Source organism: Chiloscyllium punctatum, chromosome 30 (genome assembly GCF_047496795.1).
Source record: "Chiloscyllium punctatum isolate Juve2018m chromosome 30, sChiPun1.3, whole genome shotgun sequence".
Taxonomy (NCBI): Eukaryota; Metazoa; Chordata; class Chondrichthyes; order Orectolobiformes; family Hemiscylliidae; genus Chiloscyllium; species Chiloscyllium punctatum.
Genome location: NC_092768.1, coordinates 29,457,450 through 29,477,332, shown reverse-complemented (window position 1 = coordinate 29,477,332; position 19,883 = coordinate 29,457,450). Strand labels below are relative to the sequence as shown.

The 19,883-nt window shown below is 41.3% G+C and overlaps 1 protein-coding gene across 6 annotated transcripts in view; it reads left to right on the top strand.

The window, feature by feature from the left end:
• abcf1 (ATP-binding cassette, sub-family F (GCN20), member 1) overlaps positions 1 to 19,883 on the top strand; it is an 82,181-nt gene that overhangs the window by 4,666 nt on the left and 57,632 nt on the right. For all 6 annotated transcript variants that reach the window (XM_072550165.1, XM_072550167.1, XM_072550166.1 and 3 more), the window contains exons 2-4: positions 14,828 to 14,868; positions 16,752 to 16,820; positions 19,228 to 19,354. In XM_072550165.1, the coding sequence (XP_072406266.1) occupies positions 14,828 to 14,868; positions 16,752 to 16,820; positions 19,228 to 19,354 (237 nt within the window). The remainder of the gene's footprint in view (positions 1 to 14,827; positions 14,869 to 16,751; positions 16,821 to 19,227; positions 19,355 to 19,883) is intronic.

Genomic DNA, 19,883 nt, shown 5'->3' with positions numbered 1-19,883 from the left:
TAAACCCCACAGACTGATCCTCACAGACAGCTGTTACCCCAATAATACAGAGAATATAAACCCCACAGGCTGATCCTCACAGACAGCTGTTACCCCAATAATACAGAGAATATAAACCCCACAGACTGATCCTCACAGACAGCTGTTACCCCAATAATACTGAGAATATAAATCCCCACAGACTGATCCTCACAGACAGCTGTTACCCCAATAATACAGAGAATATAGATCCCACAGACTGATCCTCACAGACAGCTGTTACCCCAATAATACTGAGAATATAAACCCCACAGACTGATCCTCACAGACAGCTGTTACCCCAATAATACAGAGAATATAAATCCCCACAGACTGATCCTCACAGACAGCTGTTACCCCAATAATACTGAGAATATAAATCCCCACAGACTGATCCTCACAGACAGCTGTTACCCCAATAATACTGAGAATATAAATCCCCACAGACTGATCCTCACAGACAGCTGTTACCCCAATAATGCTGAGAATATAAATCCCCACAGACTGATCCTCACAGACAGCTGTTAGCCCAATAATACTGAGAATATAAACCTCAGACTGATCCTCACAGACAGCTGTTACCCCAATAATACTGAGAATATAGATCCCACAGACTGATCCTCACAGACAGCTGTTACCCCAATAATACAGAATATAGATCCCACAGACTGATCCTCACAGACAGCTGTTACCCCAATAATACAGAGAATATAAACCCCACAGACTGATCCTCACAGACAGCTGTTACCCCAATAATACAGAATATAGATCCCACAGACAGCTGTTACCCCAATAATGCTGAGAATATAAATCCCCACAGACTGATCCTCACAGACAGCTGTTACCCCAATAATACTGAGAATATAAACCCCAGACTGATCCTCACAGACAGCTGTTACCCCAATAATACAGAATATAGATCCCACAGACTGATCCTCACAGACAGCTGTTACCCCAATAATGCTGAGAATATAAATCCCCACAGACTGATCCTCACAGACAGCTGTTACCCCAATAATACTGAGAATATAGATCCCCCACAGACTGATCCTCACAGACAGCTGTTACCCCAATAATACAGAATATAGATCCCACCGACTGATCCTCACAGACAGCTGTTACCCCAATAATACTGAGAATATAAACCCCACAGACTGATCCTCACAGACAGCTGGTACCCCAATAATACTGAGAATATAAATCCCCCACAGATTGATCCTCACAGACAGCTGTTACCCCAATAATACTGAGAATATAAATCCCCCACAGATTGATCCTCACAGACAGCTGTTACCCCAATAATACTGAGAATATAAACCCCACAGACTGATCCTCACAGACAGCTGTTACCCCAATAATACTGAGAATATAAGCCTCACAGACAGCTGTTACCCCAATAATACTGAGAATATAAACCCCACAGACTGATCCTCACAGACAGCTGTTACCCCAATAATACAGAGAATATAAACCCCACAGACTGATCCTCACAGACAGCTGTTACCCCAATAATGCTGAGAATATAAACCCCAGACTGATCCTCACAGACAGCTGTTACCCCAATAATACTGAGAATATAAACCCCACAGACTGATCCTCACAGACAGCTGTTACCCCAATAATACTGAGAATATAAATCCCCACAGACTGATCCTCACAGACAGCTGTTACCCCAATAATACAGAATATAAACCCCACAGACTGATCCTCACAGACAGCTGTTACCCCAATAATACTGAGAATATAAATCCCCCACAGATTGATCCTCACAGACAGCTGTTACCCCAATAATACTGAGAATATAAATCCCCCACAGATTGATCCTCACAGACAGCTGTTACCCCAATAATACTGAGAATATAAACCCCACAGACTGATCCTCACAGACAGCTGTTACCCCAATAATACTGAGAATATAAACCCCACAGACTGATCCTCACAGACAGCTGTTACCCCAATAATACTGAGAATATAAATCCCCACAGACTGATCCTCACAGACAGCTGTTACCCCAATAATAGAGAATATAAACCCCACAGACTGATCCTCACAGACAGCTGTTACCCCAATAATACTGAGAATATAAACCCCACAGACTGATCCTCACAGACAGCTGTTACCCCAATAATACTGAGAATATAAATCCCCCACAGATTGATCCTCACAGACAGCTGTTACCCCAATAATACTGAGAATATAAACCCCACAGACTGATCCTCACAGACAGCTGTTACCCCAATAATACTGAGAATATAAATCCCACAGACTGATCCTCACAGACCGCTGTTACCCCAATAATACTGAGAATATAAACCCCAAAGACTGATCCTCACAGACAGCTGTTACCCCAATAATACTGAGAATATAGATCCCACAGACTGATCCTCACAGACAGCTGTTACCCCAATAATACAGAATATAAACCCCACAGACTGATCCTCGCAGACAGCTGTTACCCCAATAATACTGAGAATATAGATCCCACAGACTGATCCTCACAGACAGCTGTTACCCCAAGAATACTGAGAATATAAACCCCACAGACTGATCCTCACAGACAGCTGTTACCCCAATAATACTGAGAATATAAATCCCACAGACTGATCCTCACAGACCGCTGTTACCCCAATAATACTGAGAATATAAACCCCAAAGACTGATCCTCACAGACAGCTGTTACCCCAATAATACAGAATATAGATCCCACAGACTGATCCTCACAGACAGCTGTTACCCCAATCATACTGAGAATATAGATCCCACAGACTGATCCTCACAGACAGCTGTTACCCCAATAATACAGAATATAAACCCCACAGACTGATCCTCACAGACAGCTGTTACCCCAATAATACTGAGAATATAGATCCCACAGACTGATCCTCACAGACAGCTGTTACCCCAATAATACTGAGAATATAGATCCCACAGACTGATCCTCACAGACAGCTGTTACCCCAATAATACAGAATATAAACCCCACAGACTGATCCTCGCAGACAGCTGTTACCCCAATAATACTGAGAATATAGATCCCACAGACTGATCCTCACAGACAGCTGTTACCCCAATAATACTGAGAATATAAACCTCACAGACAGCTGTTACCCCAATAATACTGAGTATAAACCCCACAGACTGATCCTCACAGACAGCTGTTACCCCAATAATACTGAGAATATAGATCCCACAGACTGATCCTCACAGACAGCTGTTACCCCAATAATACTGAGAATATAAACCCAATAGACTGATCCTCACAGACAGCTGTTACCCCAATAATACTGAGAATATAAATCCCACAGACTGATCCTCACAGACAGCTGTTACCCCAATAATACTGAGAATATAGATCCCTCAGACTGATCCTCACAGACAGCTGTTACCCCAATAATACTGAGAATATAAACCCCACAGACTGATCCTCACAGACAGCTGTTACCCCAATAATACAGAATATAGATCCCACAGACTGATCCTCACAGACAGCTGTTACCCCAATAATACTGAGAATATAGATCCCACAGACTGATCCTCACAGACAGCTGTTACCCCAATAATACTGAGAATATAGATCCCACAGACTGATCCTCACAGACAGCTGTTACCCCAATAATACTGAGAATATAAGCCTCACAGACAGCTGTTACCCCAATAATACTGAGAATATAAACCCCACAGACTGATCCTCACAGACAGCTGTTACCCCAATAATACAGAGAATATAAACCCCACAGACTGATCCTCACAGACAGCTGTTACCCCAATAATGCTGAGAATATAAACCCCAGACTGATCCTCACAGACAGCTGTTACCCCAATAATACTGAGAATATAAACCCCAGACTGATCCTCACAGACAGCTGTTACCCCAATAATATTGAGAATATAAACCCCAGACTGATCCTCACAGACAGCTGTTACCCCAATAATACTGAGAATATAAACCTCACAGACAGCTGTTACCCCAATAATACTGAGAATATAAACCTCACAGACAGCTGTTACCCCAATAATACTGAGAATATAAATCCCACAGACTGATCCTCACAGACAGCTGTTACCCCAATTATACAGAGAATATAAATCCCACAGACTGATCCTCACAGACAGCTGTTACCCCAATAATACAGAATATAAATCCCACAGACTGATCCTCACAGACAGCTGTTACCCCAATAATACTGAGAATATAAACCCCACAGACTGATCCTCACAGACAGCTGTTACCCCAATAATACAGAATATAGATCCCACAGACAGCTGTTACCCCAATAATACTGAGAATATAAACCCCACAGACTGATCCTCACAGACAGCTGTTACCCCAATAATACTGAGAATATAAATCCCCACAGACTGATCCTCACAGACAGCTGTTACCCCAATAATACTGAGAATATAGATCCCACAGACTGATCCTCACAGACAGCTGTTACCCCAATAATACTGAGAATATAAAACACACAGACTGATCCTCACAGACAGCTGTTACCCCAATAATACTGAGAATATAAATCCCCACAGACTGATCCTCACAGACAGCTGTTACCCCAATAATACTGAGAATATAAACTCCACAGACTGATCCTCATAGACAGCTGTTACCCCAATAATACTGAGAATATAAACCCCAGACTGATCCTCACAGACAGCTGTTACCCCAATAATACTGAGAATATAAACCCCACAGACTGATCCTCACAGACAGCTCTTACCCCAATAATACAGAATATAAACCCCACAGACTGATCCTCACAGACAGCTGTTACCCCAATAATACTGAGAATATAAATCCCCACAGACTGATCCTCACAGACAGCTGTTACCCCAATTATACAGAGAATATAAACCCCACAGACTGATCCTCACAGACAGCTGTTACCCCAATAATACAGAATATAGATCCCACAGACTGATCCTCACAGACAGCTGTTACCCCAATAATACTGAGAATATAAACCTCACAGACAGCTGTTACCCCAATAATACTGAGAATATAAACCCCACAGACTGATCCTCACAGACAGCTGTTACCCCAATAATACTGAGAATATAAACCCCACAGACTGATCCTCACAGACAGCTGTTACCCCAATAATACTGAGAATATAAACCCCACAGACTGATCCTCACAGACAGCTGTTACCCCAATAATACTGAGAATATAGATCCCACAGACTGATCCTCACAGACAGCTGTTACCCCAATAATACTGAGAATATAGATCCCACAGACTGATCCTCACAGACAGCTGTTACCCCAATAATACAGAATATAAACCCCACAGACTGATCCTCACAGACAGCTGTTACCCCAATAATACTGAGAATATAGATCCCACAGACTGATCCTCACAGACAGCTGTTACCCCAATAATACTGAGAATATAAACCTCACAGACAGCTGTTACCCCAATAATACTGAGAATATAAACCCCACAGACTGATCCTCACAGACAGCTGTTACCCCAATAATACTGAGAATATAGATCCCACAGACTGATCCTCACAGACAGCTGTTACCCCAATAATACTGAGAATATAAACCCCACAGACTGATCCTCACAGACAGCTGTTACCCCAATAATACTGAGAATATAAATCCCACAGACTGATCCTCACAGACAGCTGTTACCCCAATAATACTGAGAATATAGATCCCTCAGACTGATCCTCACAGACAGCTGTTACCCCAATAATACTGAGAATATAAACCCCACAGACTGATCCTCACAGACAGCTGTTACCCCAATAATACAGAATATAGATCCCACAGACTGATCCTCACAGACAGCTGTTACCCCAATAATACTGAGAATATAGATCCCACAGACTGATCCTCACAGACAGCTGTTAGCCCAATAATACTGAGAATATAGATCCCACAGACTGATCCTCACAGACAGCTGTTACCCCAATAATACAGAATATAGATCCCACAGACTGATCCTCACAGACAGCTGTTACCCCAATAATACTGAGAATATAGATCCCACAGACTGATCCTCACAGACAGCTGTTACCCCAATAATACAGAGAATATAAACCCCACAGACTGATCCTCACAGACAGCTGTTACCCCAATAATACAGAGAATATAAACCCCACAGACTGATCCTCACAGACAGCTGTTACCCCAATAATGCTGAGAATATAAACCCCAGACTGATCCTCACAGACAGCTGTTACCCCAATAATACTGAGAATATAAACCCCACAGACTGATCCTCACAGACAGCTGTTACCCCAATAATACTGAGAATATAAATCCCCACAGACTGATCCTCACAGACAGCTGTTACCCCAATAATACAGAGAATATAAACCCCACAGACTGATCCTCACAGACAGCTGTTACCCCAATAATACTGAGAATATAAACCCCACAGACTGATCCTCACAGACAGCTGTTACCCCAATAATACTGAGAATATAAATCCCCCACAGATTGATCCTCACAGACAGCTGTTACCCCAATAATACTGAGAATATAAATCCCCCACAGACTGATCCTCACAGACAGCTGTTACCCCAATAATACTGAGAATATAAACCCCACAGACTGATCCTCACAGACAGCTGTTACCCCAATAATACTGAGAATATAAACCCCACAGACTGATCCTCACAGACAGCTGTTACCCCAATAATACTGAGAATATAAATCCCCCACAGATTGATCCTCACAGACAGCTGTTACCCCAATAATACTGAGAATATAAACCCCACAGACTGATCCTCACAGACAGCTGTTACCCCAATAATACTGAGAATATAGATCCCACAGACTGATCCTCACAGACAGCTGTTACCCCAATAATACTGAGAATATAAACCCCACAGACTGATCCTCACAGACAGCTGTTACCCCAATAATACAGAGAATATAAACCCCACAGACTGATCCTCACAGACAGCTGTTACCCCAATAATACTGAGAATATAGATCCCACAGACTGATCCTCACAGACAGCTGTTACCCCAATAATACTGAGAATATAGATCCCTCAGACTGATCCTCACAGACAGCTGTTACACCAATAATACTGAGAATATAAACCCCACAGACTGATCCTCACAGACAGCTGTTACCCCAATAATACAGAATATAGATCCCACAGACTGATCCTCACAGACAGCTGTTACCCCAATAGTACTGAGAATATAGATCCCACAGACTGATCCTCACAGACAGCTGTTACCCCAATAATACTGAGAATATAGATCCCACAGACTGATCCTCACAGACAGCTGTTACCCCAATAATACAGAATATAAACCCCACAGACTGATCCTCACAGACAGCTGTTACCCCAATAATACAGAATATAAACCCCACAGACTGATCCTCGCAGACAGCTGTTACCCCAATAATACTGAGAATATAGATCCCACAGACTGATCCTCACAGACAGCTGTTACCCCAATAATACTGAGAATATAAACCTCACAGACAGCTGTTACCCCAATAATACTGAGTATAAACCCCACAGACTGATCCTCACAGACAGCTGTTACCCCAATAATACTGAGAATATAGATCCCACAGACTGATCCTCACAGACAGCTGTTACCCCAATAATACTGAGAATATAAACCCCATAGACTGATCCTCACAGACAGCTGTTACCCCAATAATACTGAGAATATAAATCCCACAGACTGATCCTCACAGACAGCTGTTACCCCAATAATACTGAGAATATAGATCCCTCAGACTGATCCTCACAGACAGCTGTTACCCCAATAATACTGAGAATATAAGCCTCACAGACAGCTGTTACCCCAATAATACTGAGAATATAAACCCCACAGACTGATCCTCACAGACAGCTGTTACCCCAATAATACAGAGAATATAAACCCCACAGACTGATCCTCACAGACAGCTGTTACCCCAATAATGCTGAGAATATAAACCCCAGACTGATCCTCACAGACAGCTGTTACCCCAATAATACTGAGAATATAAACCCCAGACTGATCCTCACAGACAGCTGTTACCCCAATAATATTGAGAATATAAACCCCAGACTGATCCTCACAGACAGCTGTTACCCCAATAATACTGAGAATATAAACCTCACAGACAGCTGTTACCCCAATAATACTGAGAATATAAACCTCACAGACAGCTGTTACCCCAATAATACTGAGAATATAAATCCCACAGACTGATCCTCTCAGACAGCTGTTACCCCAATAATACAGAATATAAATCCCACAGACTGATCCTCACAGACAGCTGTTACCCCAATAATACTGAGAATATAAACCCCACAGACTGATCCTCACAGACAGCTGTTACCCCAATAATACAGAATATAGATCCCACAGACAGCTGTTACCCCAATAATACTGAGAATATAAACCCCACAGACTGATCCTCACAGACAGCTGTTACCCCAATAATACTGAGAATATAAATCCCCACAGACTGATCCTCACAGACAGCTGTTACCCCAATAATACTGAGAATATAGATCCCACAGACTGATCCTCACAGACAGCTGTTACCCCAATAATACTGAGAATATAAAACACACAGACTGATCCTCACAGACAGCTGTTACCCCAATAATACTGAGAATATAAATCCCCACAGACTGATCCTCACAGACAGCTGTTACCCCAATAATACTGAGAATATAAACTCCACAGACTGATCCTCATAGACAGCTGTTACCCCAATAATACTGAGAATATAAACCCCAGACTGATCCTCACAGACAGCTGTTACCCCAATAATACTGAGAATATAAACCCCACAGACTGATCCTCACAGACAGCTCTTACCCCAATAATACAGAATATAAACCCCACAGACTGATCCTCACAGACAGCTGTTACCCCAATAATACTGAGAATATAAATCCCCACAGACTGATCCTCACAGACAGCTGTTACCCCAATTATACAGAGAATATAAACCCCACAGACTGATCCTCACAGACAGCTGTTACCCCAATAATACAGAATAAAGATCCCACAGACTGATCCTCACAGACAGCTGTTACCCCAATAATACTGAGAATATAGATCCCACAGACTGATCCTCACAGACAGCTGTTACCCCAATAATACTGAGAATATAGATCCCACAGACTGATCCTCACAGACAGCTGTTACCCCAATAATACTGAGAATATAAACCCCACAGACTGATCCTCACAGACAGCTGTTACCCCAATAATACTGAGAATATAAATCCCACAGACTGATCCTCACAGACAGCTGTTACCCCAATAATACTGAGAATATAGATCCCTCAGACTGATCCTCACAGACAGCTGTTACCCCAATAATACTGAGAATATAAACCCCACAGACTGATCCTCACAGACAGCTGTTACCCCAATAATACAGAATATAGATCCCACAGACTGATCCTCACAGACAGCTGTTACCCCAATAATACTGAGAATATAGATCCCACAGACTGATCCTCACAGACAGCTGTTAGCCCAATAATACTGAGAATATAGATCCCACAGACTGATCCTCACAGACAGCTGTTACCCCAATAATACAGAATATAGATCCCACAGACTGATCCTCACAGACAGCTGTTACCCCAATAATACTGAGAATATAGATCCCACAGACTGATCCTCACAGACAGCTGTTACCCCAATAATACAGAGAATATAAACCCCACAGACTGATCCTCACAGACAGCTGTTACCCCAATAATACAGAGAATATAAACCCCACAGACTGATCCTCACAGACAGCTGTTACCCCAATAATGCTGAGAATATAAACCCCAGAGACAGCTGTTACCCCAATAATACTGAGAATATAAACCCCACAGACTGATCCTCACAGACAGCTGTTACCCCAATAATACAGAGAATATAAACCCCACAGACTGATCCTCACAGACAGCTGTTACCCCAATAATACAGAGAATATAAACCCCACAGACTGATCCTCACAGACAGCTGTTACCCCAATAATGCTGAGAATATAAACCCCACAGACTGATCCTCACAGACAGCTGTTACCCCAATAATACAGAGAATATAAACCCCACAGACTGATCCTCACAGACAGCTGTTACCCCAATAATAATGAGAATATAAACCCCACAGACTGATCCTCACAGACAGCTGTTACCCCAATAATACTGAGAATATAAATCCCCCACAGATTGATCCTCACAGACAGCTGTTACCCCAATAATACTGAGAATATAAATCCCCCACAGATTGATCCTCACAGACAGCTGTTACCCCAATAATACTGAGAATATAAACCCCACAGACTGATCCTCACAGACAGCTGTTACCCCAATAATACTGAGAATATAAACCCCACAGACTGATTCTCACAGACAGCTGTTACCCCAATAATACAGAATATAGATCCCACAGACTGATCCTCACAGACAGCTGTTACCCCAATAATACTGAGAATATAGATCCCACAGACTGATCCTCACAGACAGCTGTTACCCCAATAATACTGAGAATATAGATCCCTCAGACTGATCCTCACAGACAGCTGTTACCCCAATAATACTGAGAATATAAACCCCACAGACTGATCCTCACAGACAGCTGTTACCCCAATAATACAGAATATAGATCCCACAGACTGATCCTCACAGACAGCTGTTACCCCAATAGTACTGAGAATATAGATCCCACAGACTGATCCTCACAGACAGCTGTTGCCCCAATAATACAGAGAATATAAACCCCACAGACTGATCCTCACAGACAGCTGTTACCCCAATAATACAGAGAATATAAACCCCACAGACTGATCCTCACAGACAGCTGTTACCCCAATAATGCTGAGAATATAAACCCCAGACTGATCCTCACAGACAGCTGTTACCCCAATAATACTGAGAATATAAACCCCAGACTGATCCTCACAGACAGCTGTTACCCCAATAATATTGAGAATATAAACCCCAGACTGATCCTCACAGACAGCTGTTACCCCAATAATACTGAGAATATAAACCTCACAGACAGCTGTTACCCCAATAATACTGAGAATATAAACCTCACAGACAGCTGTTACCCCAATAATACTGAGAATATAAATCCCACAGACTGATCCTCTCAGATAGCTGTTACCCCAATAATACAGAATATAAATCCCACAGACTGATCCTCACAGACAGCTGTTACCCCAATAATACTGAGAATATAAACCCCACAGACTGATCCTCACAGACAGCTGTTACCCCAATAATACTGAGAATATAAATCCCCACAGACTGATCCTCACAGACAGCTGTTACCCCAATAATACTGAGAATATAGATCCCACAGACTGATCCTCACAGACAGCTGTTACCCCAATAATACTGAGAATATAAAACACACAGACTGATCCTCACAGACAGCTGTTACCCCAATAATACTGAGAATATAAATCCCCACAGACTGATCCTCACAGACAGCTGTTACCCCAATAATACTGAGAATATAAACTCCACAGACTGATCCTCACAGACAGCTGTTACCCCAATAATACTGAGAATATAAACCCCAGACTGATCCTCACAGACAGCTGTTACCCCAATAATACTGAGAATATAAACCCCACAGACTGATCCTCACAGACAGCTGTTACCCCAATAATACTGAGAATATAAATCCCCACAGACTGATCCTCACAGACAGCTGTTACCCCAATAATACTGAGAATATAAACCCCACAGACTGATCCTCACAGACAGCTGTTACCCTAACAATACAGAATATAAACCCCACTGACTGATCCTCACAGACAGCTGTTACCCCAATAATACTGAGAATATAAAACACACACTGATCCTCAAAGACTGCTGTTATGCCTATAATACTGAGAATATAAATCCCCCACCGATTGATCCTCTCAGACAGCTGTTACCCCAATAATACTGAGAATATAGATCCCACAGACTGATCCTCACAGACAGCTCTTACCCCAATAATACTGAGAATATAAACCCAACCGACTGATCCTCACAGACAGATGTTTCCCCCATCATACTGGGAATATCAACCCCACAGACCGCTGTAACCCAAATAATACAGAGAATATCAGTCCCACAGACTATTCCTCACAGACAGCTGTTACCCCAATAATACTGAGAATATAAATCTCACAGACAGCTGTTAACCCAATAATACTGAGAATATAAATCCCACAGACTGATCCTCACAGACAGCTTTTACCCCAATAATACTGAGAATATAGATCTCACAGTTTGATACTCATGGACAGCTGTTACCCCAATGATACTGAGAATATACACCCCACAGACTGATCCTCACAGACAGCTGACACCCCAATGATACTGAGAATATAGAAACTACAGACTGATCTTCACTGACCGCTGTTACCTCAATAATACAGAATATAAATCGCACAGGCTGATCCTCACACACAGATGTTACCCCAATAATACTGAGAATATACATTCCACAGACTATTCCTCACAGACAGCTGTTATCCCAATAATACTGAAAATGTAAATCCCACAGACAAATCGTCACAGACAGCTGTTAACCCAATAATACTGAGAATATAAATCCCACAGATTGATCCTCACAGAGAGCTGCGATCCCAACAATACTGAGAAAATAAATCCCACAGTCTGATCCACACAGACTGCTGTAAAAAGTTTGGGAGAAGATTTGTAGCTCGGGTGCTCGTTGTGGTTCTGTTCGCCGTGCTGGGAATTTGTCTTGCAGACGTTTCGTCCCCTGTCTAGGTGACATCCTCAGTGCTTGGGAGCCTCCTGTGAAGCGCTTCTGTGCTGTTTCCTCCGGCATTTATAGTGGCCTGTCTCTGCCGCTTCCGGTTGTCAGTTCCAGCTGTCCGCTGTAGTGGCCGGTATATTGGGTCCAGGTCGATGTGCTTGTTGATTGAATCTGTGGATGAGTGCCATGCCTCTAGGAATTTCCTAGCTGTTCTCTGTTTGGCTTGCCCTATAATGGTAGTGTTGTCCCAGTCGAATTCATGTTGCTTGTCATCTGCGTGTGTGGCTACTAAGGATAGCTGGTGGTGTCGTTTCGTGGCTAGTTGGTGTTCATGGATACGGATCGTTAGCTGTCTTCCTGTTTGTCCTATGTAGTGTTTTGTGCAGTCCTTGCATGGGATTTTGTACACTACATTGGTTTTGCTCACGTTGGGTATCGGGTCCTTCGCCCTGGTGAGTTGTTGTCTGAGAGTGGCTGTTGGTTTGTGTGCTGTTATGAGTCCTAGTGGTCGCAGTAGTCTGGCTGTCAGTTTGGAAATGCTCCTGATGTATGGTAGTGTGGCTAGTCCTTTGGGTTGCGGCATGTCCTCGTTCCGTTGTCTTTCCCTTAGGCATCTGTTGATGAAATTGCGAGGGTATCCGTTTTTGACGAATACCTTGTATAGGTGTTCCTCTTCCTCTTTTTGCAGTTCTGGTGTGCTGCAGTGTGTTGTGGCCCTTTTGAATAGTGTCTTGATGCAACCTCGTTTGTGTGTGTTGGGGTGGTTGCTTTCATAGTTTAGGACTTGCTCTGTATGTGTGGCTTTCCAGTATACCTTTGTGGTGAATTCTCCGTTCGATGTTCTCTGTACCATCACGTCTAGGAATGGGAGTTGGTTGTCCTTTTCTTCCTCACTAGAGTATATGCATTGGGATTCCAACAGCTCTGCTGTACAATATTAACCTTATTGGCAACCTTTGCGAGTAGGGCCCTGTTCATGTATTTACTGTGTAGTCTTGATGCCAAGATACAGAATATCAGAATTATGTTGTGATAATGGTTACCATGATCAACTGTATGCTGCAAATTCATGAAAGGGCTTGTGCATACTTTGGCCCTGAAATCTTCACAGTCTAACTCTGATTACCTTGGGAAGGCAAAGGTGTCTCAAATGTTTGAGCAACAGATTGAACTAGCTGTCTGGCACTATATCACAGTAGAGCATGGTGGTGTTGTTTACTCATTAGGATGTTACAGTCAAGCCAAAAAGTTGTTCTGCCTATCTCTCAGATCGGTCATGTGGAATATGAATTTTGTTGTTGATGTGCTGCAGGTTTGTAGGACATATGTATGAACGACTAATAGACTGATTGACTGACCTGCAAAAATGCTCAAGCACCCACCAGCCTTTGCTTTCAAACCACAGAATGCTAACTTGGATTGTGAATAAATTTATTCACATGTATGTCTGATCACACAAGCTGGCAGTCTTGCTGCGTCTATCTCAACCTTAGGAACCAGAGCTCCATGGAAAAGCAACACAGAGCTCAAGCACATTTGAAACATTTGCCATTGCTGAGGGTACAAGACACCTGCTGCACAACTGTTGTCTGAAGTTTCATGCTCACAATTAAAGAACACTTTGAACTTTAAGCTGCAATTGTCAGAACTGTTGCCTGCACTAGACACCCTTTTAAAAATTACTTCCTATGCCCTGTATTTGACAATGCATTTTATTTTTTCAGGATTTGTATGTAATAAAATTGTTTCCTTCACTCAAGAAAATTGGTTCCTTCATTTTTATCTATAGTCATTTTTAAATTGAATTGAAGCAGGATACCTGTAAGGTAAATAAAATTATTTAGAAAACTACTTTGTCTACCATCAATAATTATGTTTATACTTAATGTTGCAGTAAGTATTAATGTATTGATCATGGGCTGTGATTTTATTGCTGAAATTCATGTTATGGATAAATCCAGCCCTCTAACCTGGATGGGAATAGTTAAAACCAAATCATACTGACAGGAGCTTTAAGCTTCTGGTATTTCATTTCTTTTTTTAAAAAAAGAAAAATCATTACTTCGCGACACTAAGATTTTCATTATTTCCATGCAGTCCTGAAAAAAGGGAAGAAAGATAAGAAGGCCAAGAAATCGGTACGTAGATATCCATACATAAACTTTTAAGTTTTTATTATATTTTGCAAACATGCACTCGGTTTCTTGAATTATTTTGCTCTGGACAGGTCAAGTTCGTAGAAGAATTGGTTTGATCTGCCTTGTGATGGTGCCATCCATTGTGATATGTGGGCTCCTTCTGTCTCGCTGTTCTCCCACCACCCCCATTTCAAGAATGGTTTTTCGTAACCTTGTAACCTCTGCATTTAATGTCTATCTTTAATGTAAATTTCTTTGTTGGCCCCTCTGTGCATGTTAAGTGCCCACAGATTTGTTTGTGGTGCAGTGTTCCACTCTCTTCAACCTTCAGTTTCTATACAGTGTCAGAGTAGAATAAAAGTTACCCCAGTATTTTATCTTCAAATTTCTTCCATTTTCGCCTCACAGAGTTACTATTCAGGTGTATTCGAAGCTCAACAGTGAGTGTTGCTGGTCTGGCTTTGATAAAACACTGCAAACAGTCAGCAGCACAACTTCCAGCAATAGTTATCGCTATACAATGATCAAAAGTTACAACTTGGATCTTGTTACTTCTTCCCAACATTGATTCTCAGGCTATTGTTACCAATCCTGTTATCAAATTCATTCTGTGAACTTAGTTTGTAGGAATGAAACTGAGACTTTTTCATTCTTTGTTTTCCTCCCGTTTTGACTGTAACACCTGCAGTCGGAATGTTCCATAATCAAAGTTGTGTATTTTAACATCCTTTTTGAATTTCTGTTAAGTATTATGCTTTTTGGTTATATGCTTAGAAAATTACATGAGAACTACAACAGACATCTAATGTGAAAATTAATCTGACGATTAGCTTTTCATATAAATGAAGCTCTTCCTCTAAGTCACCGCTCAATCAAGGGGCTGTTACTGATGGCTATGGTGATCAGTGCAGATTCTGTTGTGCATTATGCTGCAAACGCCATTTCCTAATGGTTCTGTAAAAAATGTCTTTCTCAAAATTCCTCTGGGCTATTCCTTTTTATATGAAAAGAACATTAAGCAAACTGGCTGATAGTTACCTTTTTTTTGTCCCCTCCCCATTTTAATCATAGGTGTTTAATGGGCAATTTTCTAACCTTCTGGGACTTTTTCAAATTGTAAGGATTCTTGGAAAGTTGTAACCACTACTTTTGTAGCTACTTCCTTTAATACCCTAGGATGCATCTGATTAGGTCCGAGGGACTTATTGGTTGTTAGCCCTGTTGTTTTCCCTCAACTGTTCTCTCGTGGTAGTTATTGTTTATTTCCTCTCCTTTTGCCCCTTTTATTTAGCAACTCTATGTCCTTGTACTGCTTCACTTGCAGTCATGCCATCTGGTCCCTGATCACAGACTAATTTTGAACTGTCTCGTCTGAGGGATGTGACTATGCCCTGGAACAAATTATCCAGGTAATGTTTCCTTTCCCTGATGCGGCATAATGTTGAGAAGAGATTCATGAGGAGGTGCTTAATTGGAGCAGGTACTGAAGTGGCAATTGGCTAGTTGATCCATATTTTGGGCTAACATTAACCAAGATGCAGTCACTAATGCCTGGATGTTGACTGAGATGTCTTTCTTGGGCCAGCCATGTTGGAAAGCAGCTTAAACAATCTTATAGTTACACCTACTGACACTACTGTCCCATGTTTGGTATTCAATTACTTTTCAGCCTGTCTTGATGACTGATGCCCATGATGCTATTAAAAGTTTATTATACTGTGTTTTTGTCACAGTAAGAAACCATGATTTTTACACCCGATCTTTTTTACTGCTAATATTGTTCGTCATGAAAGACCTCAAACTTTATAGAAATAGTGGCTTCTTAAGATGACATGATCTTCAGACCAGTTTATCATGAGATTATTTTCTTTTTCTTTCACTAGTTCTTTGAGGAGCTGGCAGCTGATGATAAGCAAATTAAAGCAGAAGAGGCAGTCATCCTAGAACAGCAGGTAATGGGGATGTTGTCATGAATTTGGAATCACATCTGTTAGAAGGAGTTACAGAAAAAGAATGCAGTGTGGAATTTACATCAGTATCTGGGTGTCTGCATATTGACTTTTAATCATTTTTTTAGATGTTGTATGCTGGCAAGATAAGTATTTATTGTTAACCCCCCTAAGTGCCAATTAAAAGTGGTGGTGAGCTCCATTTGAAATCTTGCAGTCCACGTGGGGAAGGTACTCGCACATGCTCCTCAGGAGGGAGTTCCAAGATTTTGACCTAGCGATGAGGAATGAACAGTGATATTTTCAAGTCAGAATGATGTCCAGCATCAAGGGAAATTAATAGGTGTTGATGTTTGTATTCAACGAATAACTGTCTAAATTCTTCAATCGTATTAAAGCCAATTCACATTGAAGAAACACGTTACAGCAGAACAGACTGTACTGTTACGACATGGGGTAAACCCCTTTGCTGATTTAAACCCGACACACAGAAGCTCATCTCGAGCCGTAATCTGTTAAATTTCAAGAGGTAAAGAATTATCTCAGATCTCACTATTTAATGTAAAAATTAGCAATTTTATTCTTTAAATTCAAAAGAGATCATTAAAACAACAACTATTTACAACTCCTTTTTCTTAAATCTATCTTTTACCTCCCACTGTACAAAACTGGTCTGATTTAAAAAAAACCCCGATTAAAATTTACAGAAAAAAAACCACATCTCAAAAACCAGCCAGCTGTCAAAGTCAATAGACAATAGGTACAGGAGTAGGCTATTCTGCCCTTTGAGCCTGCACCACCATTCAATGTGATCATGGCTGATCATCCTCAATCAGTATCCTGTATCTGCCTTATCTCCATAACCCTTTATTCCACTATCCTTGAGAGCTCTATCCAACTCTTTCTTAAATGAATCCAGAGACTAGGCCTCCACTGCCCTCTGGGGCAGAGCATTCCACACAGCCACCACTCTCTGCATGAAGAAGTTTCTCCTCATCTCTGTCATAAATGGTCTACCCGTTATTTTTAAGCTGTGTCCCCTGGTTCGGGACTCACCCATCAGCGGAAACATGTTTCCTGCCTCCAGAGTGTCCAATCCTTTAATAATCTTATACGTCTCAATCAGATCCCCTCTCAGTCTTCTAAACTCAGGGGTGTACAAGCCCAGTCGCTCCAGTCTTTCAGCGTAAGGTAGTCCCGCCATTCCTTTGTAGGTTTTCCACTCTAGATCTTGCTCTGCGTTTTCCTGGTTTGCCTTTTCTTCAGTCTTCTGCTGCACAACTTTTCTTAGGTACCTTTTAGAGAGTTATTTGGCTAGCAGTCTGTACTTGTTGGTGCTCTTTACTGTTGTCCCCAACTCTTCAAAATGTCCGGTTTTATACTCCAAAACATCAGATCATTTCATTGGTTTGATGTCATTCCAAACAATAAAAGTAAAATTCAGTTAGACTTTGGTATCTGGTGCATAATTTAAACTGGCTGAATTTGAACTTCTTGTTGTACCATGGCAACACCTCACCAGCTATTTGTGTCAACCAAGTGTTACATTTTTAAATTGTTCTGCACATTTTGTGCTTTCAGTTATCATTGCCCCACTTCCTCTCTCTCTCTCTTAAAGGTACAGTACACACCTACATCTTCATAACAGTACCTAGCACAAGTTAATCCACTAACCTTGGTGAAGAGTCTTGGTCAATTGGTCAAGCATTTCCCATTAACTTCAGTTTTGCTAGGGCTGGCTGTTGCCATACATGGCCAAGTGTTCTGATGGAGTGAGGCAGTCACTCTTAGCGTACCTGAAATTGAGCTATTTTGTCCATATTTGGAGTGAAACAATAGTGAGATTTGCAACTGACTGTCTCCAAATGGGACTTAAAGTTTGTACACTTATGTGACCCATATAATTACCAACTGTTACCAATAAAATCTATCAACTCCTTATGCACACAGATAAAGGATAGCACTTCAAAGGTAATTCACTGTATAAAATGTTGTAGGGTATTTCAACAATGCAATGAAGTGCTCTTATAAGTTGTCTATTTATAGGGCTGTGTTGCCTACTGAGTAGGATCTGAATTGGGACTCAATGGCAGACATTATATATGTTTTCATTTTACGAAAACACAGCTCCAAGTGCAACAAGTAATATTTGTGCCCAAACAATAAACGCTGCCAATAATAATAGCATTACCTCATCAACAAAGTTTTGTGATTAAGGATAGTTATTTGCAGCAAAGCAGACTAAAGATATGACCATCAGGTGGAGTCATTGATCATTTCTATTCTAGCTGGAAATACTGGAATCACTAAATGCTGTGTTTTATAAATGCAAATACTATTTATTTTTGAATGAAATTATATGTTGTAATGGTTTCCACCCATTTGTTTTGTCTCAATGCTTGTTTAATAGCAACAGAAGAAAAAACGTGATAAGAGAAAAGAACGGAACAAAAAGAAAAAGGATGAGGATGTTGACGATGTGATTGAGAATCTGAGTAAGCTCTCAGTGGGAGCCAGTGATGAGGAGGAAGAAGAAGGTGAGCTGTGCTGGGTGCAGGGGTTTGGCGCAAATGATTGCAGATTCAGAAAATCGACTGTAAACTGAAATGTATGGGTGTTATATTTACAGAGACAGAAGGTGGACTAATTGACTTCTGGAACTTCAGCAAAATTGGCATTAAGCTCAACACTCTGTTATCAGTTTAAAGAATGATGAATGTGATTTTTGTTTTGTATGTTCACTTCTGAGTAAAACATTCAGTGCTTTAATAGTTGATTTTAACTTTCAAAATTGAAATTTGCGTGAAAGGGTTTTGAGGTGTGTAAAGCCAATTTCAGGTCATCAATGAAGAATGGTGTCAAGTTTAATGGTGTCAATGGCTGATCCCATTGTGAACGGCAGTGACCGCATTTGCAGCAAGTGTTGGTTGCTGGAAGAACTCTGGATCAGAATTGATGATCTGGAATCTGAGCTTCAAACACTGTGGCACATCGGGGAGGGGGAGAGTTACCTGGATGCTTTGTTTCAGGAGGCAGTCACGCAGGATTAAGTAATTCAAATTCAGT